The sequence below is a fragment of the Barbus barbus genome (assembly GCF_936440315.1).
Source record: "Barbus barbus genome assembly, chromosome: 17".
NCBI classification, from domain to species: Eukaryota; Metazoa; Chordata; class Actinopteri; order Cypriniformes; family Cyprinidae; genus Barbus; species Barbus barbus.
The window spans coordinates 2763025-2788753 of NC_136745.1; the positions used below are offsets into that span (position 1 = coordinate 2763025).

At 42.9% G+C, this 25729-nt stretch overlaps 1 protein-coding gene across 1 annotated transcript; it reads left to right on the top strand.

Moving 5' to 3' along the window:
• Positions 1-60: 60 nt before the first annotated feature.
• Positions 61-25729, top strand: LOC306883167 (uncharacterized protein). The gene is made up of 13 exons (XM_079438289.1): positions 61-606; positions 2636-2731; positions 2822-3052; positions 3204-3226; positions 3309-3427; positions 6936-7475; positions 12662-12720; positions 13740-14156; positions 14402-14497; positions 14588-14818; positions 14954-14976; positions 15059-15177; positions 24746-25729. Exons 1-13 carry the CDS (start codon positions 211-213, stop codon positions 25288-25290), a joined length of 2895 nt encoding a protein of 964 aa, XP_079294415.1. The 5' UTR covers positions 61-210; the 3' UTR covers positions 25291-25729.

The following is a 25729-nucleotide window of genomic DNA, read 5'->3' on the forward strand; positions in this document are numbered from 1 at the left end:
TGTATTTAGAAGCTTCTAAAGGTCATCAGACACCCCACCCTCTCACAACCTTTGGCAGGAAGTGATTTCTCCTTTACATCATCCTGAAGAGTGCTGTGGAGATCAGAGGACACTATAGATGAGCATTTCAGAGAATTGATTGTAATGATTATTTACTTTTCAAAGCAGTGTTCAGAAAGTGAAAGTAAACTGTAGATATTTGTAGAGGAAATGGATTCTAAATCTGTGGAAGAGCTTTCTTGTCCCGTGTGCTGTGATATCTTCAAGGATCCTATTATTCTGTCCTGTAGTCACAGTATTTGTAAAGAATGTCTTCAGCAGTTCTGGAGGACCAAGAATACTCAGGAGTGTCCCGTCTGCAGGACAAGATCCACAAAACAAGATCCTCTGTGTAATCTAGCGTTAAAAAACTTGTGTGATTCACTGATAAAGGAGAGAAATGAGAGGCGTTCATCAGGATCTGAGGAGATCTGCAGTTTACACAGTGAGAAACTCAAACTCTTCTGTCTGGAGGACAAGCAGCCGGTGTGTTTAGTGTGCAGAGACTCAGAGAAACATGTCAATCACACATTCAGACCCATCAGAGAAGTGCTTTCATCTCACAAGGTATGACAAATGTCTTTCATTTCCTATGCTGAGCACAGTGCTTTGAGAGATCAGTTGAATGTTCATCCTTTACAAGTTAAATAAGTTAAAATGATATGCATCCTGCAAATTTTAGGCACAAATAGAACACTTAGAGTGGCCATGCAACATATGAACAGTGTTGTGCAAGTTACCACATTGACCCGGATATAAGACGACCCCCCTGTCCCAGATGTACCTTTTGGAAAAACCAAATCTTGTTTTTTTTTCTCTCTGTAAAACACATTATTTTCATATTGCATATTTTTCCCATTTTAATTCTTGTTTTGAAAGCATGGTAAATACTGGTAAAATGTACCAACAATGATATTTAAAAATATACACTTTTTGATATACCATAAAAATAACAGGTAGCCCATCTGAATTATATAATATTTAGGCTATCCATCTCATACAGTAGTAGCCTACCAAAATTGTATTAACAGTAGAAGTGAAATCTTACTGTAGTCTTCAAATCTGGGTACTGTTTTATGTTTAAAATCACTTACAGAGGAAGTTTGGTCCCATCAGGCTAACATGACAGCCACGACTCATGCCGCTGTAAGCATTTCCTGCTAAAAACACAACAATAGAAACCATCACAGAAATTCCAATGGTTTCCATTAAAATACCATTATAAACCATTAGCTTTTCCCAGTAAAACCATTACAAAATTCCTATGTTTTGGGCATTTTTCCAATAGTATTTAACATCCCACCAATAGAATCCATCACATGCCAGTAGACACCATTATAGTTTCCATTAAAACCAATACAATTCCCATCATAACCATTAAATCCATTACATTTTCTGTTGTGTTTTGAGCAGGGTTCTATTGTTTTTTCCAGCAGGGATCTTTTTATTTAGTTTTCTCTCGTGATCTTTACAACACATATTTCATTATATATTTCATGGCACACTCGTTTTATGCGTGTTTGGCACCACCTATTGTTGGGGTGTATTATTGACATGTCAAAGTCTAGACCCTGATTATAAGACGACCGTGTTTTTTCAGAAGTATTTCCAAGAAAAAAACATTGTCTTATATTCGGGTCAATACGGTACTTCCAAACAGTAATACATTATAGATTACTTGTTACTGTTATATAAAAGTAATTCCTTACCTTACAATATTACTGTCTCAGAATTGTAATGCGTTACATGACTCCTGTATTACTTTTGAGTTACTTTCACCAAAATATCTACAGAAGTAGAAGCCATCTTCACCCATTAGCCGCTTTTCCACTGGCCAGTGTGAGCCAGGGCTTACAGCGAGCCGGGGCTAATAGCCTCGGACCTCGAGCACAGAGGCCGAAACCATGCCGCGTTTCCACGGTCGGGCCAGCAGCCCCGCGGCACTCCTGTAAAACCCACCCTAAACACCTCTTCACTGGACTACGTCACACAATACAAAGTTCCACTGGTGAGAGGGAGATGAATGAAATAAATTGCTAAACAAATATATCAGAAGCTGTCACTGTTTAGTCTTTAATTACAATATCACACGCGGCTATTGACTGACCACGAACAGGAAATATAACTTACTTGCGGCATTTTTTATTCGTTAATGTCTCGCGCTCTTGCTGTTGTTGTTTTTTTTCTTCTTTTCTTTAAACAATTAAATTTGAGGCTAAAAGTGTGTTGTAACGCAAGCGTTACTGAACGTACCGATTATAACAGTGTTGGGAGTAACGCGTTACAAAAGTAACGGATTACTGTTTGCTGTACAGGAGTCATGTAACGCATTACAGTTCTGACACAGTAATATTGTAAGATAAATAATTACTTTTAAATAACAGTAACAAGTAATCTGTAATGTATTACAGTTTAGAAGTAACTTGCACAACACTGCGAGCAAAATATGAGATTGATTAGTAATACCTTACACTGCTGCATTACAGCAAAAAGTAATCCGTTACTGTAATGCACTGCATATGAATACAATTAACAATACAACTATATTAAAGCTCTTAGCTACACAAGTTTAACAGATTTTCATCTTAACTTGTAGGAGGAGCTGAATACAGCACTGACATCTTTACAAAACAAGCTCAAACATGCAGAAGAAATGAAAGCAGAGTGTGATAAAACAGTGCAACACATCAAGGTGAGGATACAGAGTAAAGAGTTGATGATGGACATTAATGGAGTGAGTGTTAAAGCAGAGCTGACTGAAGTGAATGTGATGTGATTTCAGTCTCAAGCTGAGCACACAGAGCGTCAGATTAAAGAGGAGTTTGAGAAGCTTCATCAGTTTCTCAGAGATGAAGAAGAAGCTACAATCACTGCACTGAGAGAGGAAGAGGAGCAGAAGCAGCAGATGATGAAGGAGAAGCTGGAGGAGATGAACAGACACATCTCAGCTCTTTCTCACACAATCAAAGACACGGAGGAGATGATGAAAGCCAGCAATACCTGCTTTCTGAAGGTGACGACTGAATTCAGCTTCACTGTTTTTGCATAAAACATGTCAATTACATAATCAATGATCAAACTCTTAATTTGAATACAGAAAATGAACAGTTATGAGCATTTGATAAGATATTAAAATTATTTTTTTTTTTTACTCTATTTTCCAGGACTTTAACATCACGATGGAAAGGTAAGTTGAGCTGCTGGTGTTTCTTCTCTCAGTGGATCTGAACTCAAATCCTCTTCAGTTCTGATCCTGAATGTTCTTCCAGAGTCCAGATCTCCCAGCCGGATCCACAGATGAGTTCAGGAGCTTTGATTCATGTGCCACATTACTTGAGTAACCTGCGGTTGAGAGTCTGGAAGAAGATGCAGGAGACTCTCAAACACAGTGAGTCTGCAGCAGATCTGACTTCAGGAGACACCAGTACAAAAGATTAAACAGTTCAGCTATAAACAAGACAAGATAGATTAACATTTAATAGGAATTAGTGCTGTCAAAATGAACATAGCTTCAATAGCACGCACAAATGTGGCAGTGCACTGTATATAATTTTATATTAAAGCGCAAATTAAACTACGAGCATGCTATGTCGTAGTTATGTCATCAGTTAAGTTACCAAAAAGGCGATTAAAGCTTCTTTAAAACTGTGCATGCATTTAAGTATTTGTTAAATGAGTCACATTTAAAAACATGCCTCTGAAATGCAGCGGTTTTCAAAACTGTCCTAGAGCAGCCCAGCTCTGTCTCCCTCATCTAACACACCCGATTCAACTGGTCAGCTCATTAGCAGAGACTTTAAGACCTGAAGCGAGTCAGAAAAAGGTGAGAGAAAACACGATGCGCGTCAGATCCGCGTCACGTTCAGCAGCGGCAGCTCTTAAAGTAACAGCAGCCAGATAACCTAATAACCAGCTGCTGTGAGGTCTGTTCATCAAAGAACAAAAGAAAAAAGAGGAAATCAAAAACTTTTGTAGCTTTAAGGATTCATCTATATTTAATTTAGAATTTAGTGTTTGATAACTTTATTCATTTTCTGTATATTTCCTACTTGCTGAAGGGCACAGATTGCTGAACATTTATTATAATGGGTTTATGTGAAGATTGTTTTAAGTTCACTAAAATTAGAAGTTGTTATTTTTTGAAGTCTAATCAATGTTAAAATTGGTAGCTCTCAATTGTAATGTTAAATGGCACTCTTTATTTGTTTTCTAACTGCTTGTTTTCTTAAAAAAAGGCCTCTAACACTAGCTTTCTCTTTTTCTATTCTATGTACTTGTTTTCATTTTGTTATATATATACAGGTCCTTTTCAAAAAATTAGCATATTGTGATAAAGTTCATTATTTTCTGTAATGTACTGATAAACATTAGACTTTCATATATTTTAGATTCATTACAACACAACTGAAGTAGTTCAAGCCTTTTATTGTTTTAATATTGATGATTTTGGCATACAGCTCATGAAAACCCAAAATTCCTATCTCAAAAAATTAGCATATCATGAAAAGGTTCTCTAAACGAGCTATTAACCTAATCATCTGAATCAACTAATTACCTCTAAACACCTGCAAAAGATTCCTGAGGCTTTTAAAAACTCCCAGCCTGGTTCATTACTCAAAACCGCAATCATGGGTAAGACTGCCGACCTGACTGCTGTCCAGAAGGCCATCATTGACACCCTCAAGCAAGAGGGTAAGACACAGAAAGAAATTTCTGAACGAATAGGCTGTTCCCAGAGTGCTGTATCAAGGCACCTCAGTGGGAAGTCTGTGGGAAGGAAAAAGTGTGGCAGAAAACGCAGCACAACGAGAAGAGGTGACCGGACCCTGAGGAAGATTGTGGAGAAGGACCGATTCCAGACCTTGGGGGACCTGCGGAAGCAGTGGACTGAGTCTGGAGTAGAAACATCCAGAGCCACCGTGTACAGGCGTGTGCAGGAAATGGGCTACAGGTGCCGCATTCCCCAGGTCAAGCCACTTTTGAACCAGAAACAGCGGCAGAAGCGCCTGACCTGGGCTACAGAGAAGCAGCACTGGACTGTTGCTCAGTGGTCCAAAGTACTTTTTTCGGATGAAAGCAAATTTTGCATGTCATTCGGAAGTCAAGGTGCCAGAATCTGGAGGAAGACTGGGGAGAGGGAAATGCCAAAATGCCTGAAGTCCAGTGTCAAGTACCCACAGTCAGTGATGCTGGTGTTGGTCCACTGTGTTTTATCAAGGGCAGGGTCAATGCAGCTAGCTATCAGCAGATTTTGGAGCACTTCATGCTTCCATCTGCTGAAAAGCTTTATGGAGATGAAGATTTCATTTTTCAGCACGACCTGGCACCTGCTCACAGTGCCAAAACCACTGGTAAATGGTTTACTGACCATGGTATTACTGTGCTCAATTGGCCTGCCAACTCTCCTGACCTGAACCCCATAGAGAATCTGTGGGATATTGTGAAGAGAAAGTTGAGACGCAAGACCCAACACTCTGGATGAGCTTAAGGCCGCTATCGAAGCATCCTGGGCCTCCATAACACCTCAGCAGTGCCACAGGCTGATTGCCTCCATGCCACGCCGCATTGAAGCAGTCATTTCTGCAAAAGGATTCCCGACCAAGTATTGAGTGCATAACTGAACATAATTATTTGAAGGTTGACTTTTTTTTTTTTTTGTATTAAAAACACTTTTCTTTTATTGGTCGGATGAAATATGCGAACTTTTTGAGATAGGAATTTTGGGTTTTCATGAGCTGTATGCCAAAATCATCAATATTAAAACAATAAAAGGCTTGAACTACTTCAGTTGTGTTGTAATGAATCTAAAATATATGAAAGTCTAATGTTTATCAGTACATTACAGAAAATAATTAACTTTATCACAATATGCTAATTTTTTGAAAAGGACCTGTATATATATATATATATATATGAAGCGTTTATTTGCAAGAACAGCTAACTGTTTTTGTTTTTTTTTGCTTTAAATCATGTATTACACTATCATGTTTTTATTGTGTTAGTTAGCTAGTATTTTTTTTATAATTTTGTCCCTAATCAAAATAACCCAACTGCAGTTTGATTGAAATTAATTGGAATGCACAATGGAAAACTTGATTTTTGAAAAGAGTTATCTGTTTTTGCAAATGAACTCTTCATACATGCATACATATGTATATATATACACACACAGGTGCATCTCAAAAAATTAGAATATCTTGAAAAAGTTAATTTTTATATTGTAACTTATTTCAAAAAGTGAAACTTTCATATTTTCTATATTCATTACATGTTAAGTAAAACATTTCAAAAGTTTTTTTGTTTTAATTTTGATGATTAGAGCTTACAGCTTATGAAAGTCAAAAATCAGTATCTCAAAATATTAGAATATTTCCTAAGATCAATCAAAAAAAGGATTTCGACCTTGCTACGTTAAGATAACTGAGACTTGTCATAGCACTGGCATATCATTGCTCTTTTGTTGGTTATGATTGCATCTATTGTCATCATTTGTAAGTTGCTTTGGATAGAAGTGTCTGCTAAATGTAAATGTTGTTTCTACATTACTTTGAAGATTGAATGTGAAATTATTGCAATATAAAAGTATATTTAAAAACTTTAATGTTAGGTGGGATTAATCGCGTGGGATTAATTTCAGAAAAAATGTGCAATTTAATTAGTTTTTTTTTTAATCCATTGACAGCACTATTAATTTAATAGTGAATAGATTTAATAATAACTATGGGATTTAAGTGAATTTGAACTGTTTTATTAGATCATCAGCTCACACAGACATATCAAACTCATAATTACTACAAAACACAGTCTTTTCCTCATGGTGTATATTTATGTATTTAAGTTTACATTTCTAATACCCTAATATTTCATCCTCAAATCTGAATTTATTCTCTTCGCAGCTCCATTAACTCTAGACCCAAACACAGAAGGTTGTTGGCTCACACTCTCTGCTGATCTGACCAGTGTGTCCTACAGTGATTTGCGTCAAAGTCTTCCTGGTAATCCGGAGAGGTTTGACTTTTATCCGTGTGTTCTGGCTTCTGAGGGCTTTAACTCAGGAGCACACTGCTGGGATGTGGAGGTTGGAGACAATACATACTGGAGTGCTGGAATAACCACAGCATCAAACCAAAGGAAAGGAGAAGTTTTCTTTAACACTGATGTCTGGTACTTTCGGTACATAAACAACGAATACTACTCACAGTCTCCAGATCAACCCTCGACTCACGTTACTGTTAAAGTGAAGCTCCAACGTATGAGAATTCAGCTGGACTATGACAGAGGACAGGTGTCCTTCTCTGATCCTCTAACTAACATCTGTCTGTGTTCATTCACAACAACCTTCACTGACACTGTCTTTCCATTCTTATATAATCGCTGCACAACGTCCCCTCTGAGGATCTTACCAGTTAAACTGATTGTAACAAGAGAAAATCACAGTTAAATCTGCTTCTAAATCTCTCTTCTTCTTTTAAACAACAACTCTGTAATCAGTGGAAAATGGATCTCATTCATCAGTCACATTTAAATTACTTCAACATATAGATTATACAGAAATTAAAGAAAAATTATGGTAACACTTTATTTTAAGGACCAATTCTCACAATTTAGTTGTTTATTAGCATGCATATTACTAGCATGGCTGTTTATTAGTACTTCTAAAGCACATGTTAATGTCTTATTCTGCATGACCATATTCTAGATCCTTAATCCTACCTCATTCCTGAACTTGATTTAAAATGGGATGGTCAAGTGGACCACATGTTTTTTGCATTTTGCTCTCCGCCGGCTAAAGAAATTTGGTGTTCGAGATCAAGAATTGGTTATCATCTATACAGGGTATGTGCACCCTGTGTTAGAGTATGCAGTTCCAGTTTGGCACTGTTCATTGACTACTGATCTGTAAAATCATACTGGGACAAAGGTATCAAGGATATTCTGACACCCTGTCCCTTCTTGGATTGTGCACACTAGCAGAGAGACGAGTCCAACCGTGTCTTGATTTTGCTAGGAAGCTATACAAGTCTAGTTTTAGAGACTGGCTACCACACTCAGGGAGGAGGTGACTGGACGCCAGATGAGAAACTCAGATAAACTGACAATCCCCAGATGCCAAACAGAAAAATACAGGAGATCACCTATTCCCTATATGTGTAGACTTTTAAACAATTACGAATTTTACTTTACGAACTTTGTGTATTCCTATGATGTATTTTATTTCTTTTTCTGTATTTTAATAAGTAAATTGGTATTGACATTTTATTGCAACAGCAAAATAATTCAGTGTCCCCTAATGAAAAACGTCTTTGGGTACCTGTAACAATGCTGAAAAGTCAATAAATGAATACATGGCAAAATAAACCTGAACAACTACCTTACTAACAATTAATAAGCATCAAATTAGGAGTTTGAGGCAAAAGTTGTAGCTAATAGTTAGTTAATAGTGAGAATTAGGCCTTATAATACAGTGTGGCCTAAAATTACATTAGTTAATTGGTTGTGAAAAAATATCAACACCGGGACAGAAACTGTGCTCAAACTCTCTGTAGAGTTGCTTGATATAAGGTGTGAACCATGTATAGTCTAATAAAGTATATTTGAGTATTAACAGTCTTGTTGTCTAACCCATGATTTAACACAAATATAAATTCAGTGCTACAGTAAATAGGAGTATTTGTAACGAGGAGTCAGTGACGTTAGGATCCATGTGCAGCTTTATTAAAACAGAATGCAAGTCAAACAGGCAGAGTTCAATCACGGGCTTCAAACACAATGTAGATAAGAATCAAAGTCAGAGTTCAGGCTAGAGATCAGGGCAGGTGGCAAACACACAGGATAATCAAATGACAAGGCGGATGGAATCAGAATAGGCAGGCGGCAGAGAATCAGAGTCCAGGTCATACACGGGGAATCACACATGGAATAAACGCTCGGAAATGTTTGCATGGCAAGACAAGACTTCGCAATGAGGAAGCTGGGAGAACAGTTTAAGTAGTTGAGAATCAATGGGAAACACCTGTGAGTGAAATCAGCCACAGGTACGGGGCATGTGGGAAATGAAGTCCAGTGATGATTAATACTCAGGTGACGGTGTCCTCTGGTGGTGAGCGGAGGGAGCCACAGAGGCTGAATTCGTGACAGTATTCATCAGGGGTAACCAGTCCTGCTCCTGGAAAGCTACCTTTCTGCAGAGTTCAGCTAAAACGCTGCTCCAACACACCTGCCTGTAATCTTTAAGTAAATTTAAACATATAGGTTAGATTATTATACTTGTTTAAACAGTTTTGAATCAAACTTTGCTCTAGACTTCCAGGAGTTGGTTACCTCAGACAAACTCCCTCTGGTGGACAGACTCTTGAAAATACCAAAGTACAAAGACCACTTACAGTGGGGCAAATAAGTATTTGATACACTGCCGATTTTTCAAGTTTTCCCACTTACAAAGAGTGGAGAGATCTGTAATTTTCATCGTAGGTACACCTCAACCGTGAGAGACAGAATATATAAAAAAGAAATCCAGAAAATCACATTGTATGATTTTTGAATAATTAACTTTCATTTTATTGCATGAAATAAGTATTTGATCACCTACCAACCAGCAAGAATTCTGGCTCTCACAGACCTGTTAGTTTGTCTTTAAGAAGCTCTCCTATCCTCCACTCATTACCTGTATTAATTGCACCAGTTTGAACTTGTTACCTGTATAAAAGACATATGTTCACACACTCAATCAATCAGACTCCAACCTCTCCACTATGGGCAAGACCAAAGAGCTGTCTGAGGACACTAGGGACAAAATTTGACCCCCCAAAAAAGGTGGGAACACAACACCCACCATAAGGAATGACATGTGGTAACATGCATACAAAACCTGACACACACCTCATGCTGAAGGAGTATATATATATATATATATATATATATATATATATCATTTATGTCGAGGGAGGGTACAGATGACCTGCTTAATGACATGAATAAGTCGAGCTGGACAACCCAGGCATAAAAGGTGTAGAGAGTATAGCAGCACAAGGCTGTGAAGAACCCTCACCTAAAACAGAATGAGCTACCGGGGTCTGGGTAACATCAAGCCGGTAGTATCTTACAAATGTATGTGGTGAGGCCCAACTTGCAGCAGCACAAATGTCTTGCAAGGAAACCCCTTTAAATAGGGCCCAGGAGGCCGAAATGGCCCTAGTGGTATGTGCTTTGAGGCCCCCTGGAGGTCACACTCCCTTAGATTCATATGCCAAGGAGATGGCTTCCATGAGCCAATGAGAGAGGCGTTGCTTAGAAATGGGATTCCCCGTGTTCAGGAGGGCCCAAGAAATGAAGAGCTGGTCACTTCTGAAAGGGCTGGTCCTGTCGATATACAACGGCAGGGCACGAACAGGAAACAAAGCATTCAGCCTCTGATCCTCCTCAGAGGAAAATGGAGAAGGGTTTAAATCGGAACGCTCAAGCACTTCAAAAGTGAAAGCCGGAAAGCATAAAGGCGGGATTAAGCCTGAGAAAGACCTTTTCTCCACAGAGAGAGAAATTAGTGCACGAGGGATGAACAGAGAGTGCGTGCAAATCACTGACACGTTTGGCGGAAACCAAGGCCAGGAGTAGAGCTGCCTTTTTTTTCTTTTTAAAACAATGCAAATTGTGTCAAAGCAGCTTTACATCATCTTGATATAAAGCTGGGTGGCTTTATATTAGCTTTACAGTATTTAGACGGGGAAATAGTTTGTCGAAATAGTGTCATTCTCCTCTGGCCAGACAAAATCAGCAGTTTAAATCTAGGCTAAAGCAGAATCAGATTGTGCAAAGGACTCATTTGGTTCCTGTGGTCTAGTCCCGATGGCAGTCAAGGAGACAGGGTCTTCACTGGGGATCAGTCTCTGGGGCTCATCTAGTTGTCCTCGTCTCTGCTGATGTTCAGGACTGTAGAGGTCATCTCTAGGTGCTGATCCACCATCTGATCTGGATATGGACTGGATCCGAGTGGCTGCAGTGACCATCTGATCTGGATACAGTCTGGATCTAGGTGGCTACGGTGCAAGGTTATTTTCGTAAATGAAGACTAAAACGAAGACGAAAACGATTGATGAAAAAACTATTTTGTAAACTGAAATAAAATAAAAATGTGAACATAATTTAAAAACTTAAATGAAACGAAACTAACAACAGTTATTGAAAAACGAACTGAAATAAAATAATAATTATCAAAAATAAACAATCATTTTCGTAATCTCTCACCCCTTGGCGGAAAAATCATGGTCCATGCCCAGAGAGCCACCCTGTCTGGGTGAGGATGGTAGATTTCCCCGTTCGCTTGGGACAGGAGGTCTGTGCATAATGGGAGGGGCCATGGTTTTGGGTCATTTGGGTGCTATCAAAATCAGAGTCAGGCTCTGATCTTTCACCCTGGCCAGAGTAGAAGTTATTAGGCAGAGCGGAGGAAATGTGTAGAGCAGCACCTTGGGCCATGGGTGGGCCAGTGCGTCCACGCTGAGGGGGGCATCCTCGTCCCATAGCGAGAAGTACATAGGACAGTGGGTGTTTTTGCGTGAGGCGAAGAGATCAATGCCTGTCTGACCGAACCTCTTCCACAGCAGACCCACTATCTGAGGGTGGTGGCGCCATGCTCCATAGAGTAGGTTCCCCCTCGACAAAAGGTCTGCACCCCTATTCAGAATGCCTGGGATATGGGTCGCCCATAACGACAGAAAGTGCCACCTGCTCCATACTAACAAGCTCGTGATCTAGGGCATGAAGCTTTGAGGAACACATCTCACCTTGGCGGTTGATATAAGCAACGGCTGTGGTGTTGTTGTCACAACGCACAAGCACATGATGTCCCTGCAGGCGGGGCAGGAAATAATTTAGAGCCTTCCAAACAGTGAGGAGCTCCAAATAATTTATGTGGGCTGAATGAAGTGTGCTCGACCACACACCATTCACTGTTCTGCTCTTCTGCTCCCCATCCTGTTATGGACGTGTCTGTTGTTACCACTTTCCGCAACTTGGCCCCGAGGGGGGTCCCCTGAGTGTAGAACTCTGCATTCCTCCAATGACGCAGCGCTGCTGTGCACGAGTGCGTTACTGTGACAGAGCGGAGATGAAGAGATAAAACCCGCTTTATGAACGTCCTCATTCTAAGAAGGTCCAAAGGCAGGGCATGGATAGCTGATGCCATAAGACTAGGGTGATGATAATGAAAGACTGATTTTTGGGTGAACTGCTGATTTAAAGCAGCTTTATCTCACCTCGACTCATCTGACAGATTCTGTGAAGTGAAGTGACATACTGGTGACCCATACTCAGAATTCGTGCTCTGCATTTAACCCATCCAACGTGCACACACACAGCAGTGAACACACACACAGCAGTGAACACACACACACAGCAGTGAACACACACACACACCGTGAACACACACCCGGAGCAGTGGGCAGCATTTATGCTGCGGCGCCCGGGGAGCAGTTGGGGGTTCGGTGTCTTGCTCAAGGGCACCTCAGTCGTGGTATTGAGGGTGGAGAGAGCACTGGACATTCACTCCCCCCCACCTACAATCCCTGCCGGCCCGAGACTCGAACCCACAACCTTTGGATTACGAGTCTGACTCTCTAACCATTAGGCCACGACTTCCCCTATGATTCTAATGATCTGGCCGCCGCTCCACATCTCTTGCTTGAGGTTTTAGGCTCAGCTGGAATATCAACCTTCGCGGCGGGAGTTGAAGACACTAAACAGTGAAGAAGGACAGGTTTTATTTAGCATAATGATAATAAAAATTATTTATTAAAAGAAACAGAAAATATTTCTTAGTTACAATATGCTTTTATCCAAAGTGACTAACAAATGAGGACATTAGAAGCAATAAAATGAAATAAATTTAGTATTTACATGTGTAAATAAACATACATTTAACTATAAATGTTATAGAAAAACCTATCAAATTACACACCAGTGGGAGTACTGCTTTCAGCATTTCCTCCCGAATCATCCATTGAATTTAGCTGTTGCCATGGTTCCAGCTCCTCCTCCTCACACTCCATAAACAAATCCGCATCCATGTTTCTGAAATATTTTTTTTACAAAGGCGATAATCGGAAACTATTATTAGATACATTAAATAATAAATAAATAAAATAAATAAAAGTAAGGCAACAAGCAAAATTCTTTATTTTTTTTCTTTATAAAGTCATGGTTGCATTGAAAAAGAAGAAGGTTGCACTGAAGGAGGGCCCTGGACTGCCCTAGAAACAAAAACTTGTTGTTCTTTAATTATTATTCAATTATTATAACTTAACAGTTTAGTAAAAATTATTACATATGATTGAATTCTCTTTCAATTACTTAATTTATTCTCCATATAGTTAGATTAATTTATATTATGCATTCAGTTCATTGAGTCCAGGAGATGAAAGCACAATTAAAGTTCAAATAAAACTATATATTCAGTCTGTGTTCAAAAGGTCCAAAATCTCATTAGAAACTCCTCCCTCTCACAACCTTTACCCTTCCAGGAAGTGACTAGACTTATGATTTCTCCTTTATATATCATACTGAAAGCTGAAAAGAGTGCTGTGCATCAAAGGAGCACACTATAAATGAGGATTTTTTGAGAAGTTTATCACATAAATTAGATTTTGATTGTAATTATAATTATTTTCTTTTCAAAGCAAAGTTCAGAAAGTGAAAGTAAATTGTAGATCGTTGCAGAAGAAGAGGAAATGGATTCTAAATCTGTGGAAGAGCTTTCTTGTCCCGTGTGCTGTGATATCTTCAAGGATCCTATTATTCTGTCCTGTAGTCACAGTATTTGTAAAGAGTGTCTTCAGCAGTTCTGGAAGACCAAGAAAACTCAGGAGTGTCCCGTCTGCAGGAGAAGATCCTCAAGATCAGAGCCTCCACGTAATCTAGCGTTAAAAAACTTGTGTGATTCACTGATAAAGGAGAGAAATGAGAGGCGTTCATCAGGATCTGAGGAGATCTGCAGTTTACACAGTGAGAAACTCAAACTCTTCTGTCTGGAGGACAAGCAGCCGGTGTGTTTAGTGTGCAGAGACTCAGAGAAACATGTCAATCACACATTCAGACCCATCAGAGAAGTGCTTTCATCTCACAAGGTATGATCAGAAAATGTCTTGCGTTCCATATGATAAACACAGTGCTTTGCTAGTAATATTTGTATATGTTTATCCTTTACAAGTTAAATAATTAAAAAATATATGTCCTGCAAATTTCAGGCACAAATGGGACTACTTCATGAGAATGACCATACGTCACACAATTTACAATAACTATGAAAACTTCTAAACATACTAAAGCTCTTAGCTACACAAGTTTAACAGATTTTCATCTTAACTTGTAGAAGGAGCTGAATACAGCACTGACATCTTTAAAAAACAAGCTCAAACATGCAGAAGAAATGAAAGCAGAGTGTGATAAAACAGTGCAACACATCAAGGTGAGGATACAGAGTAAAGAGTTGATGATGGACATTAATGGAGTGAGTGTTAAAGCAGAGCTGACTGAAGTGAATGTGATGTGATTTCAGTCTCAAGCTGAGCACACAGAGCGTCAGATTAAAGAGGAGTTTGAGAAGCTTCATCAGTTTCTCAGAGATGAAGAAGAAGCTACAATCACTGCACTGAGAGAGGAAGAGGAGCAGAAGCAGCAGATGATGAAGGAGAAGCTGGAGGAGATGAACAGACACATCTCAGCTCTTTCTCACACAATCAAAGACACGGAGGAGATGATGAAAGCCAGCAATACCTGCTTTCTGAAGGTGACGACTGAATTCAGCTTCAAAACAACTTACCAATTACCTAGAGATGCTGATTAACAATGAGAAAATGAACTGTTATGATTAAGTAAAGTCTTATAAGTTATTAAAATGTTTTTCAAACTCTCTATTTTCCAGGAGTTTAGCATCACGATGGAAAGGTAAGTTGAGCTGCTGGTGTTTCTTCTCTCAGTGGATCTGAACTCAAATCCTCTTCAGTTCTGATCCTGAATGTTCTTCCAGAGTCCAGATCTCACAGCCGGATCCACAGATGAGTTCAGGAGCTTTGATTCTTGTGCCACATTACTTGAGTAACCTGCTGTTCAGAGTCTGGAAGAAGACGCAGGAGACTCTCAAACACAGTGAGTCTCCAGCAGATCTGACTTCAGACACCAGTACAAATGATTAAACCCTTACAAAAAAATTGCTGCAGTTTTTTAAAAAGTAATACTGCAGTTTTTGTTACATGTAGAAAAATGCAGTTTTTTGGACATGAAAAAAAACTGTATTATCGCTGTTTTACTGCAATACATCTGAAGTACTATTGAAATACAACTGCAGTAGAGCTGTAGTATTACTGCAATTCAGCTGAAGTAGTACTACTGTTATACTGCAATAAAACTGCAGTAGCACTCCGATATATAATACAACTGAAGTACAATTCAATACTACCGAAGTGCAATACTAATAAAATGCTGTACAGTAACACTGAAATGCAACCAGAATATTCAGAATAACAAGTTTTATTTGCACATACAGTGCCCTCCAAAAGTATTGGAACAGTAAGGCCAATTCCTTTATTCTTGCTGTAGACTGAAAACATTTGGGTTTGACATCAAAAGATGAATATGAGATGAGAGATTAACATTTCAGCTTTTATTTACAGGTATTTTCATCTGGATCTGATACACAACTTAGAAGATAGCACCTTTAGTTTGAACCCACCCATTTTTCATGTTACCAAAAGTATTGGAACATGTGACTGACAGGTGTGTTTTGTTGCCCTGGTGTGTCCTATTAGTTGATTATTCAAACAATAAATAGCACTGAATGTCTGCGCTCAGTTTCAGATTTGTGCAGACTGCATTTATAGTTAGTTAGATGTGTAACCAACATGAAAACCAGAGAGGTGTCTATGGGTGAAAAGTTATGTTTTATTAACAAATTTCGGGAGGAGCACGCGCAGATAATTAACATGGCCAATTCATCATCAGCAATTACACCACCTATCCAATCAGCACGAGAGAGAATCCCTATAAATAACCAAGCAGTCTTACCGTCATTATCTCTCGTCTTCCAACATTGGCACACCCAATCGCAGAACCATGTCAGAGACAGAACTTTTCGCAAACAAAAATTCCTTGGAAACCACGGATCCTCCTGTATCACCAGCAGCTGTCCTCTGCACCAGCGCTTCGCAGGACATCACATTCGAGTCACGGCTGCAACACGGGGCCGCCGGCTTTCCCGCGCAGCACCCGCTCATACATCCAGGCATCGAGGCATGCCATCACCTGCATCTTCAAGGCGTCAGCCACCTTCTCCAGCATCCTCCTTCACGTCAGCCATTTCTTACGCCCCAGCCGTGGAAAATCGGACCGTGGCAGGACTTCACCAGGTACTCACCAGCGCCAGCATCATCATTCCAAGTCGTTCTACAAAGCCGGATCTCCTCGCCCTCTACGCTTCTCTCCAGTCCGGGGAGCCTTCAAACTCTTCACGTCCGTCCAAAGCAGTGACTAAAACAAGCCAGGGCCGCGGCGTTCCCTATTCACGACCAGAACAATTCACCACTCCCTCGGGGACGGGCCTCCGGCCACTAGGCCGCACCAGAAGGCCTTCAGCAAGTTTAGGCCGCATCTCGGATGCCGCTGCCACCAACCCCCACCCTCCACCTCGAGCCACCGAGCTAGTAACCCATCCTGGCGAAGAGCTGGCCTTCGCCTCCACAAGCCGCCGCGTCAGAGCAAGCACACCTCCGCTAGAGGCAAGGAACCACCCAAAGCCCCGGCCCCACCCCACTCCCAATCCCCTCCCCTACCCATGGCCAGCAGCCCCAGTGTTGCCAATTTAGCGACTTCATTGACAAACTGTACTGCCGCAACAGCGCGAGGTCAGCGCGCACGCACCTCTTTCTCTGTATCTGCTCTGTTCAGTAAGCAGCGCGTTCAGTTCAAATAGATATTATGTTGCTTCTCTAATTTTACATACAAATATAGCTGAAATCACAGCACAGGAATTGTCTCGTCTTATCTTGTGTGTATTATTTGATTTCATCCGACGACGGCCCAATTATAAATCAGGATTTTTCTGCAGACTAACTTCTTAGGAGGGAGAGCTGGTTATGTATTCTTAAAGGGCTGCATTTCAGTCACTATTTCATATTTATCCCATTGACTGACAACATAAACAGTAAAATATATAAAGAAAAACAGTTTTTGAGATTTTGGCTGCATTAAAATACAGTATGAGCACAGAGAGACAAACAAATGTAAAAGGCAATATGACTTGATGACGTCATGAATATGCTAATTAGCGCATGACGTCATCTGGCGACATTTAGCGACTTTCAAACTGGCTTTAGCTACTTTCCATCGAAAGAATTTGGCAACACTGAGCAGCCCCACCACACACGTATAGCGCGAGCATGCCTCCGCAATCGGCGCAAACCCGGGCGCCCGCCATTCCCCCTCTCTTCCCCTCCCTTTCCTCTGCCCACCGAGCTTACCCAAGCGCGAGCATGCCTCCGCTAACCACGGTGCAAGCCCCGGCACCCGCCATTCCCCCTCTCTTCCCCTCCCTTTCCTCTGCTCACCGAGCTTACCCAAGCGCGAGCATGCCTCCGCTAACCACGGTGCAAGCCCCGGCGCCTGCCATTCCCCCTCTCTTCCCCTCCCTTTCCTCTGCTCACCGAGCTTACCCAAGCGCGAGCACGCAGCCGCTAACAGCGCAAGCACCAGCGCCCACCTTTCCCCCTCTCTTCCCCTCCCTTTCCTCCGATCCTCGAAGTTTCCCAAGCACAAGCATGCCTCCGCTAGCTGCCTTGGCGGCTAACTTTCCCCTTCCCTCCTCCCGCGGTCCATTCTCACTTTCTTCAGCCACACCCCTACCCATCCCGCCAATGTGCTCGCACTGGAACCACCCCCGTAGCCAACTCCATCAGGACACAGATCTTGTCAGGTGCGGATATAGACCTTTTTCCCTTTTTGTCACCAATTTCACCTCCGTCCGCTGATCGCCAAATTGACGAATTTTCCGTCACTTTAAAGAACACAGCTAACAACCCGTCACGTATCTTATCATTCACCGAATTCACGATCACTTTCAACCACTACACGGAAGTTATTTGCACCGAATTTCCTCACAGAAGACGCGAGCTCGGCGACTATCTCGCGATAGTTGCCGAACTCGCATTATCATACGGAGGCTCCCACTTCTATACGTACCATAAACTATTTGCAGCTAAATGCGCCATTCGAGTGGCCCAGTGGAATCAAGCCCCTTACTGGGGAGCCCTGGACACCGAACTCCATTACAGAATATTTTTAGGCTGCCGTAACATTACATGCGCGGTCTGCCGATCCATTTCCCACTCCACCACCTTATGCCCCTTCATCAAGCCATCCATTCCCCCCTGCCCAGAATCATCTCCGCCCAAATCCACTAGCTACGTGCCAAGCATTCCAAACGTCTCATCCAACCCATCTCCTTTACTTCGCCACCGCCCATTTTTCTCCGACAGCCAGGTCTGCATCAGTTTCAATACGGGTAGATGCTCAAGACAGCACTGCGGGTTTATGCATATTCGTGATTTTTGTGGCGGTGCTCACGCTCGCTTGATTTGTCCAGTTAAAAAAATAAAAAAAATTTCACCCCACCATTTCTGATCTAGCGGTGCTGGACGATGAAACTATCTCTTTACTTCATTAAACAAGTAAAACAGACCAGTCAAAGAAGGTCACTTTGTTTACATCTTCAACCTCCTATCGCCCATATTACCATACCAAGCCCTCCTAGCTTTCCTCCACCTCAGGAAATCACAGGCCAAACTCCCATCCGACCCCCTGTTTACAGACGACTCCAACCGCCCGTCACTTGCTTATGGTTTAAAAAGCACCTTAAAAGCACCAAAAGTGACTGCTCCCGCAGGAGCCTATCTGTATCTCCCCACTGCCGCTGCAGTGACTGCTCCCGCAGGAGCCTTTTCTATATTTCTCCACTGCCGTAGCAGTGACTGCTACCGCAGGAGCCTTTTCTATATTTCTCCACTGCCGCAGCAGTGACTGCTCCCGCAGGAGCCTTATCTGTATTTCCCCACTGCAGCTGCAGTGACCGCTCCCGCAGGAGCCTTTTCTATATTTCTCCACTGCCGCAGCAGTGAATGCTCCCGCAGGAGCCTTTTCTATATTCCTCCACTGCCGCAGCAGTGACTGCTCCCGCAGGAGCCCTATCTGTATTTCCCCACTGCAGCTGCAGTGACCGCTCCCGCAGGAGCCTTTTCTATATTTCTCCACTGCCGCAGCAGTGAATGCTCCCGCAGGAGCCTTTTCTATATTCTTCCACTGCCGCAGCAGTGACTGCTCCCGCAGGAGCCTGCATCCCTACCTCCCTCTCATCTCTACTTCCAGATTCCACAGAAGTACCACTACCACAGCAGTATCCAGCATCCCTTCAGCCTAAGCCATGCAAGTTTTTGGGGGGGGGTTATCAAGCCCCTCTTCGGCTGCTGTCCTGCAATAATAGCGTTTTGGGGGAGCACTTTGGGTCTGGGCTAAATGCCGAGCTCGTACCTCTCCCTGGTCGTGGGGAGTACCCCGGGCTCGGGAATGATTACCAAGCTCGGAGCCCTCCCCCCGGACAGCACGCCAAATACGTAAACTTGCTCCGTTATTATTATATGTAAGTGTGAACTCGTGAAGTGATGTTTTATTAACAAATTTCGGGAGGAGCACGCGCAGATACTTAACACGGCCAATTCATCATCAGCAATTACACCACCTATCCAATCAGCACGAGAGAGAATCCCTATAAATAACCAAGCAGTCTTACCTTCATTATCTTTCGTCTTCCAACATCCCTCCACCACCTGACTCCTCACCTATAGCCGGTTCCTACCCCAGCACGGGGGGGCTGGGGGGGAGCACTTTGGGTCTGGGCTAAATACCGAGCTCGTACCCTCTCCCCGGTCGAGGGGAGTACCCCGGGCTCGGGAATGATTACCGAGCTTGGAGCCCTCCCCCCGGACAGCACGCCAAATACGCAAACTTGCTCCGTTATTTTTATATGTAAGTGTGAACTCGTGAAACGAGCAATTGTGAAGCTAAGAGAAGATGAAAAATCAATAATACCATTGCACAAACACTGGCAATAGCAAGTACAACCATTTGGAATCTCCTGAGGAAGAAAGAAATCACTGGTGTACTAAGTAACACACCTCAAACGGGTAGATCAAGGAAAACATCTGCAGTTGATGACAGAAACATTGTGATAGCTGTAAAGAAAGACCCTAAAACAACTGTTAGTGACATCACCTCCAGAGGGCAGGAGTGAAGGTATCACAATCTACTGTTCGCAGAAGACTTCATGAACAGAAGTACAGAGGCTACACCAGAAGATGCAAACCACTCATTAGCAAGAAGAATAGGAGACGAGCCTCAAAAATTCTGTGACAAGGTTTTATGGACTGATTTTATAAACAGTGTACACAGGTGTACATTATAGTACACATTACACAAGTAATGTAATGGCTTGGGCTTTCACCGCTTCTTCTGGGACAGGCTCATTAATCTTCATTAATGATGTAACACATGATGGCAGCAGCAAAATTAACTCAGAAGTCTACAGAAATATTTTGTCTGACAATTTACAGAAAGATGCAACCAAACTGATTGGGAGATCCTTCATCATGCAGCAAGATAATGATCCAAAACATAGTGCCAAAACAACAAAGGAGCTCATCAGGGGCAAGAAGTGGAAGGTTTTAGACTGGCCAAGTCAATCTCCACACTTAAACCCTGTAGAGTATGCATTTTACCTGCTAAAGAAGAGACTGAAGGGAGTAACCCCCCAAAACTGAAAGAGGCTGCGGTGCAAGCCTGGAAAAGCATCACAAAAGAAGAATGCAAAAGTTTGGTGATGTCAATGGGTCACAGGCTTGATGCAGTTATTGAAAGCAAAGGATTTGCAACTAAATATTAAGTCTTTTTCACTTTAATCTATGTTAATTCTATCTGTTCCAATACTTTTGGTAACATGAAAAATGGGTGGGTTCAAACAAAAGGTGCTATCTTCTAAGTTGTGTATCAGATCCAGATAAAAATATACCTGTAAATAAAAGATGAAATGTTAATCTCTCATCTCATATTCATCTAAAATGTCCATTTCCACACATTAATGTCACACTACTGAACATAAATGCTGGTGTACAGTGCTGTGAAAAAACAAAATCCAGATGTATTCTATTTCCAGAGTATATCCAGCACTAAATATTGTTTATTATAGTATATTATAATTATACAAATCATCAAATATGTAATAATTTCAGTGCAGTTGTGAAGAAAACAGTGGTGTCATCATCTCTCTCAGTTCAGTCCTCATCCAATAGTGTCTGTGGAGTCAGAGCAATAATATTATCAATAATATAAGCACGGCGTTTCCTCTCATCTCAGCAGATTGAATAAGACATCTGTGAAGTCTCTCTAAAATCATAAATAAAGATATATGAGGACATTAGACATTATACTCACCGCTAAACTTGATGCTTCCGCTTCTGCTCGCCTGATGAACTTCTCCGGAGGAAAGAGTTTCTTCTCTTTTGTCACACTTGTGAATGGCCTCGGGGTGTAATGTTGTTATTGTCAGTCCTTGTCTTGTGGTTCCCCTCCTCTCGTGCCCATATTTGGCCTTCCTGTTCCTGTCCTCGTTTGTCATCATTGTTTAATTAGTCCCTAGCCCTGTGTTTGATTAGTCCACACCTGTTCCTCGTTAATTTCCCAGTGTTCTTAAACCCTGTGTTTCCCTGCCTCTGTGTCCAGTCTGACCGTCAAACCCCTCTCTTCAGTTGCTGTCTCCACGGTTCCTGTGATTCCTAAGTTTGCTTAATTAAAGTCTGTGTTGAAGAGAAGTTGCTCGCCTCTGCCTTTCCCTGCTCCCAGAGGGAGCGTGACAGAAGACTGGACCTATACAACTCAACTATGGCTGAAGACAGGCTTTGGTGTCTGCGGCAGGATGGTCGGGATTTGGTAAGGTATGTTGAGGAGTTTCTTGAGCTTTCCAACGAGGTGAGCTGGATTGACGCCTCGCTCGGTGTGTGTTTTCGGTTTGGACAAAGATGTCATCAGCTGCGATATCCCCACGTCCAGTTTTTCCCTTATCGGGCTGATAAATTATGTCCTCAATGTACATGGCATTGATTTCGAAGTCGAAGAATGTCAAACCGATCTTCGTCCAACCCAACCCGAGAACAACCCGGCCTCACCAGCTCACCGCTCGCCAGGACCCTCCACATGCCCTGCCAAATGTTCCGGCCACCCAACTCTTCCCAGCACTGCTGCTGTCCTCAGCCCAGAGCACCCCCGCAACCCCGCGCTTCAAGAGCGCCCCCCTGTACCTGCTCCTCGCAAGTGCCCTCCTGAGTTCCCGCTGGTTCCGTCCAGCCCTCCTGAGTTCCCGCTGGTTCCGTCCAGCCCTCCTGGGTTCCCGCTGGTTCCGTCCAGCCCTCCTGGGTTCCCGCTGGTTCCGTCCAGCCCTCCTGAGTTCCCGCTGGTTCCGTCCAGCCCTCCTGAGTTCCCGCTGGTTCCGTCCAGCCCTCCTGAGTTCCCGCTGGTTCCGTCCAGCCCTCCTGAGTTCCCGCTGGTTCCGTCCAGCCCTCCTGAGTTCCCGCTGGTTCCGTCCGGCTCTCCTTCATCTCCGCTGGTTCCATCCAGCCCCGCGCCTCCCGAGCGCCCCCAAGTGTCCGCGCCTCCCGAGCGCCCCCAAGTGTCCGCGCCTCCCGAGTGCCCCCAAGTGTCCGCGCTTCCAGAGCGCCCTCCCGTGCCGGCTCCACGCACGCGCCCTCCCGTGCCGGCTCCACGCCCGTGCCCTCCTGAGTTCCCGCTGGTTCCGTCCAGCCCAGCTCGTCAAGAGCGTCCCCAAGTTTCCGCGCTTCCCGAGCGCCCTCCCGTGCCGGCTCCTCGCACGTGCCCTCCCGTGCCGGCTCCACGCACGTGCCCTCCTGCGTTTCCGCTGGTTCCATCCAGCCCCGCGCTGCAAGAGCGCCCGACAGAGTCCGCGCTGCAAGAGCGCCCGACAGAGTCCGCGCTGCAAGAGCGCCCGACAGAGTCCGCTCCTCTGTGGCTCCCAGGGGGGAGCTTCCCCAAGAAAATTTTGGGGGGGGTAAGAGGGTCACAGCCTGTGTGGCCGGGCCAAGGGCCAAGGCCACACGACCCGAAAAAAATAGGCCTTGGCTTCCCAAGTCTCCAGATCCGCCCTGGCCTCCCGAGTCCCCTGACCCGCCCTGGCCTCGCGAGTCTCCAGATCCGCCCTGGCCTCGCGAGTCTCCAGATCCGCCCTGGCCTCCCGAGTCCCCTGACCCGCCCTGGCCTCGCGAGTCTCCAGATCCGCCCTGGCCTCGCGAGTCTCCAGATCCGCCCTGGCCTCCCGAGTCTCCTGACCCGCCCTGGCCTCCCGAGTCTCCAGATCCGCCATGGCCTCCCGAGTCTCCTGACCCGCCATGGCCTCCCGAGTCTCCTGACCCGCCATGGCCCCTGGAACGGGCACCGCCCTGGAGGCCTCCAGAGCGCCCACCCCCCTTCCCCATTGGATGGTGTTAGGCGTGAGGACACGCCTTCCGGAGGGGGGCGTAATGTCAGTCCTTGTCTTGTGGTTCCCCTCCTCTCGTGCCCATATTTGGCCTTCCTGTTCCTGTCCTCGTTTGTCATCATTGTTTAATTAGTCCCTAGCCCTGTGTTTGATTAGTCCACACCTGTTCCTCGTTAATTTCCCAGTGTTCTTAAACCCTGTGTTTCCCTGCCTCTGTGTCCAGTCTGACCGTCAAACCCCTCTCTTCAGTTGCTGTCTCCACGGTTCCTGTGATTCCTAAGTTTGCTTAATTAAAGTCTGTGTTGAAGAGAAGTTGCTCGCCTCTGCCTTTCCCTGCTCCCAGAGGGAGCGTGACAGTTATGTCTTTGTGCTTTAATTGTGATAGTTCACATATGAACGATGTTGTCAAACCAAAACGTATTTTATACTTTTATATCCATCCTGCAGTAGACACTACGGAGAAGATGCTGATTTACCGTTACTATAGTGATCAGCTGCTCTAGAGACTTGTAGTCAGGGCGACCGTTGGCTCAAAGGAAGATCTCACGTGCGGGCTAATAATTTTTTATACAGATTTTTTTTTTTTTTTTGTACGAATATTTTATAGAGTGTCTACATTACAAAAATAAAAATAAACACTTGCCAAGTCTACTGTAACCACGACACTTGCGACATGTTGCTCAATACAGTATAACTGCAGTACAGAGCCTGTACAAGAAGACTTTACTGGCAATAAAAAGAACCTTTTTGCCATTAAAGTGAAATTACTGAGCCTAATCTTATGAGCTTTATTTTCAGCGTATCATTGAACTACAGTTTATTGTATCTGTACTTCATACTTCAGTTTTACTGCTGTTTTCCTTCGATGTACTGCAGTTATTTTTTGTAAGGCAACAGTTCAGATATAAACAAACACAGACAGATTCACATGCATGATAAAAAATATATAATAATCACTTGAAATTCTATTGAGTTGCAGTGAATCTGAACTGTATTTCATCAGATCATACAGCAAACTCATAATGACTACAAAACACAGTCTATTCCTCATGGTGTATGTTTATGTATTAGCTTTATTTTTCTAATATACATCATATTTTATCCTCTAATCTGATTTTATTCTCTTTGCAGCTCCATTAACTCTAGATCCAAACACAGCACATCCTTACCTCACACTCTCTGCTGATCTGACCAGTGTGTCGTTCAGTGATGTAGGTCAAGATGTTCCTGGTAATCTGGAGAGGTTTGACAGGTGTCCATGTGTTCTGGGTTCTGAGGGCTTTAACTCAGGAGCACACTGCTGGGATGTGGAGGTTGGAGACAATACATACTGGAGTGCTGGAATAACCACAGCTTCAAACCAAAGGAAGGGAGAGGTTTTCTTCAACACTAATGTCTGGCGTGTCCGGTACAGAAAAAGTGAATACTGTTCACAATCCCCAGATCGACCCTTCACTCTCTTCACGGTTAAAGAGAAGCTGCAGCGTGTGAGAGTTGAGCTGGACTGTGACAGAGGACAGGTGTCCTTCTCTGATCCTCTAACTAACATCTGTCTGTGTTCATTCAGAACAACCTTCACAGAGACTGTCTTTCCATTCTTATATATTCGCTGCACAACGTCCCCTCTGAGGATCTTACCAGTTAAACTGATTGTAACAAGAGAAAATCACAGTTAAATCTCATTCTGCTTTTAGAGCAATTAATGTACAATAATTAGTTGTTTAGCAATAGTTCAATAACAACACTGTAATCAAAGGAAAATGGTCTCATTCATAAATAAAAAATCTACTCAAACCAGTGCTGGATGAAGTACACAAATCAAGCACTTGAGTAAAAGTATAGATATGTATCATAAAATATTACTCCAGTAAAAGTACTCCTTTTTCAGTTTTACTCAAGTGTACAAAGTACAAAAGTACTCGATTTTTTTATGTACTTAAGCAAAAAGTACTAATAGATAGATTTATTTTGCAATTTTATATAGATTACTTAATTTAATTTTATATTAGCATACATTTTTTATAATCCCACTGCTCAAAATACCTGTGATTTTCCCAGAATAACCAGTACATGGAGTCAAGATATATGCTTGTTGTTGTTGGACTATGCTGAGGA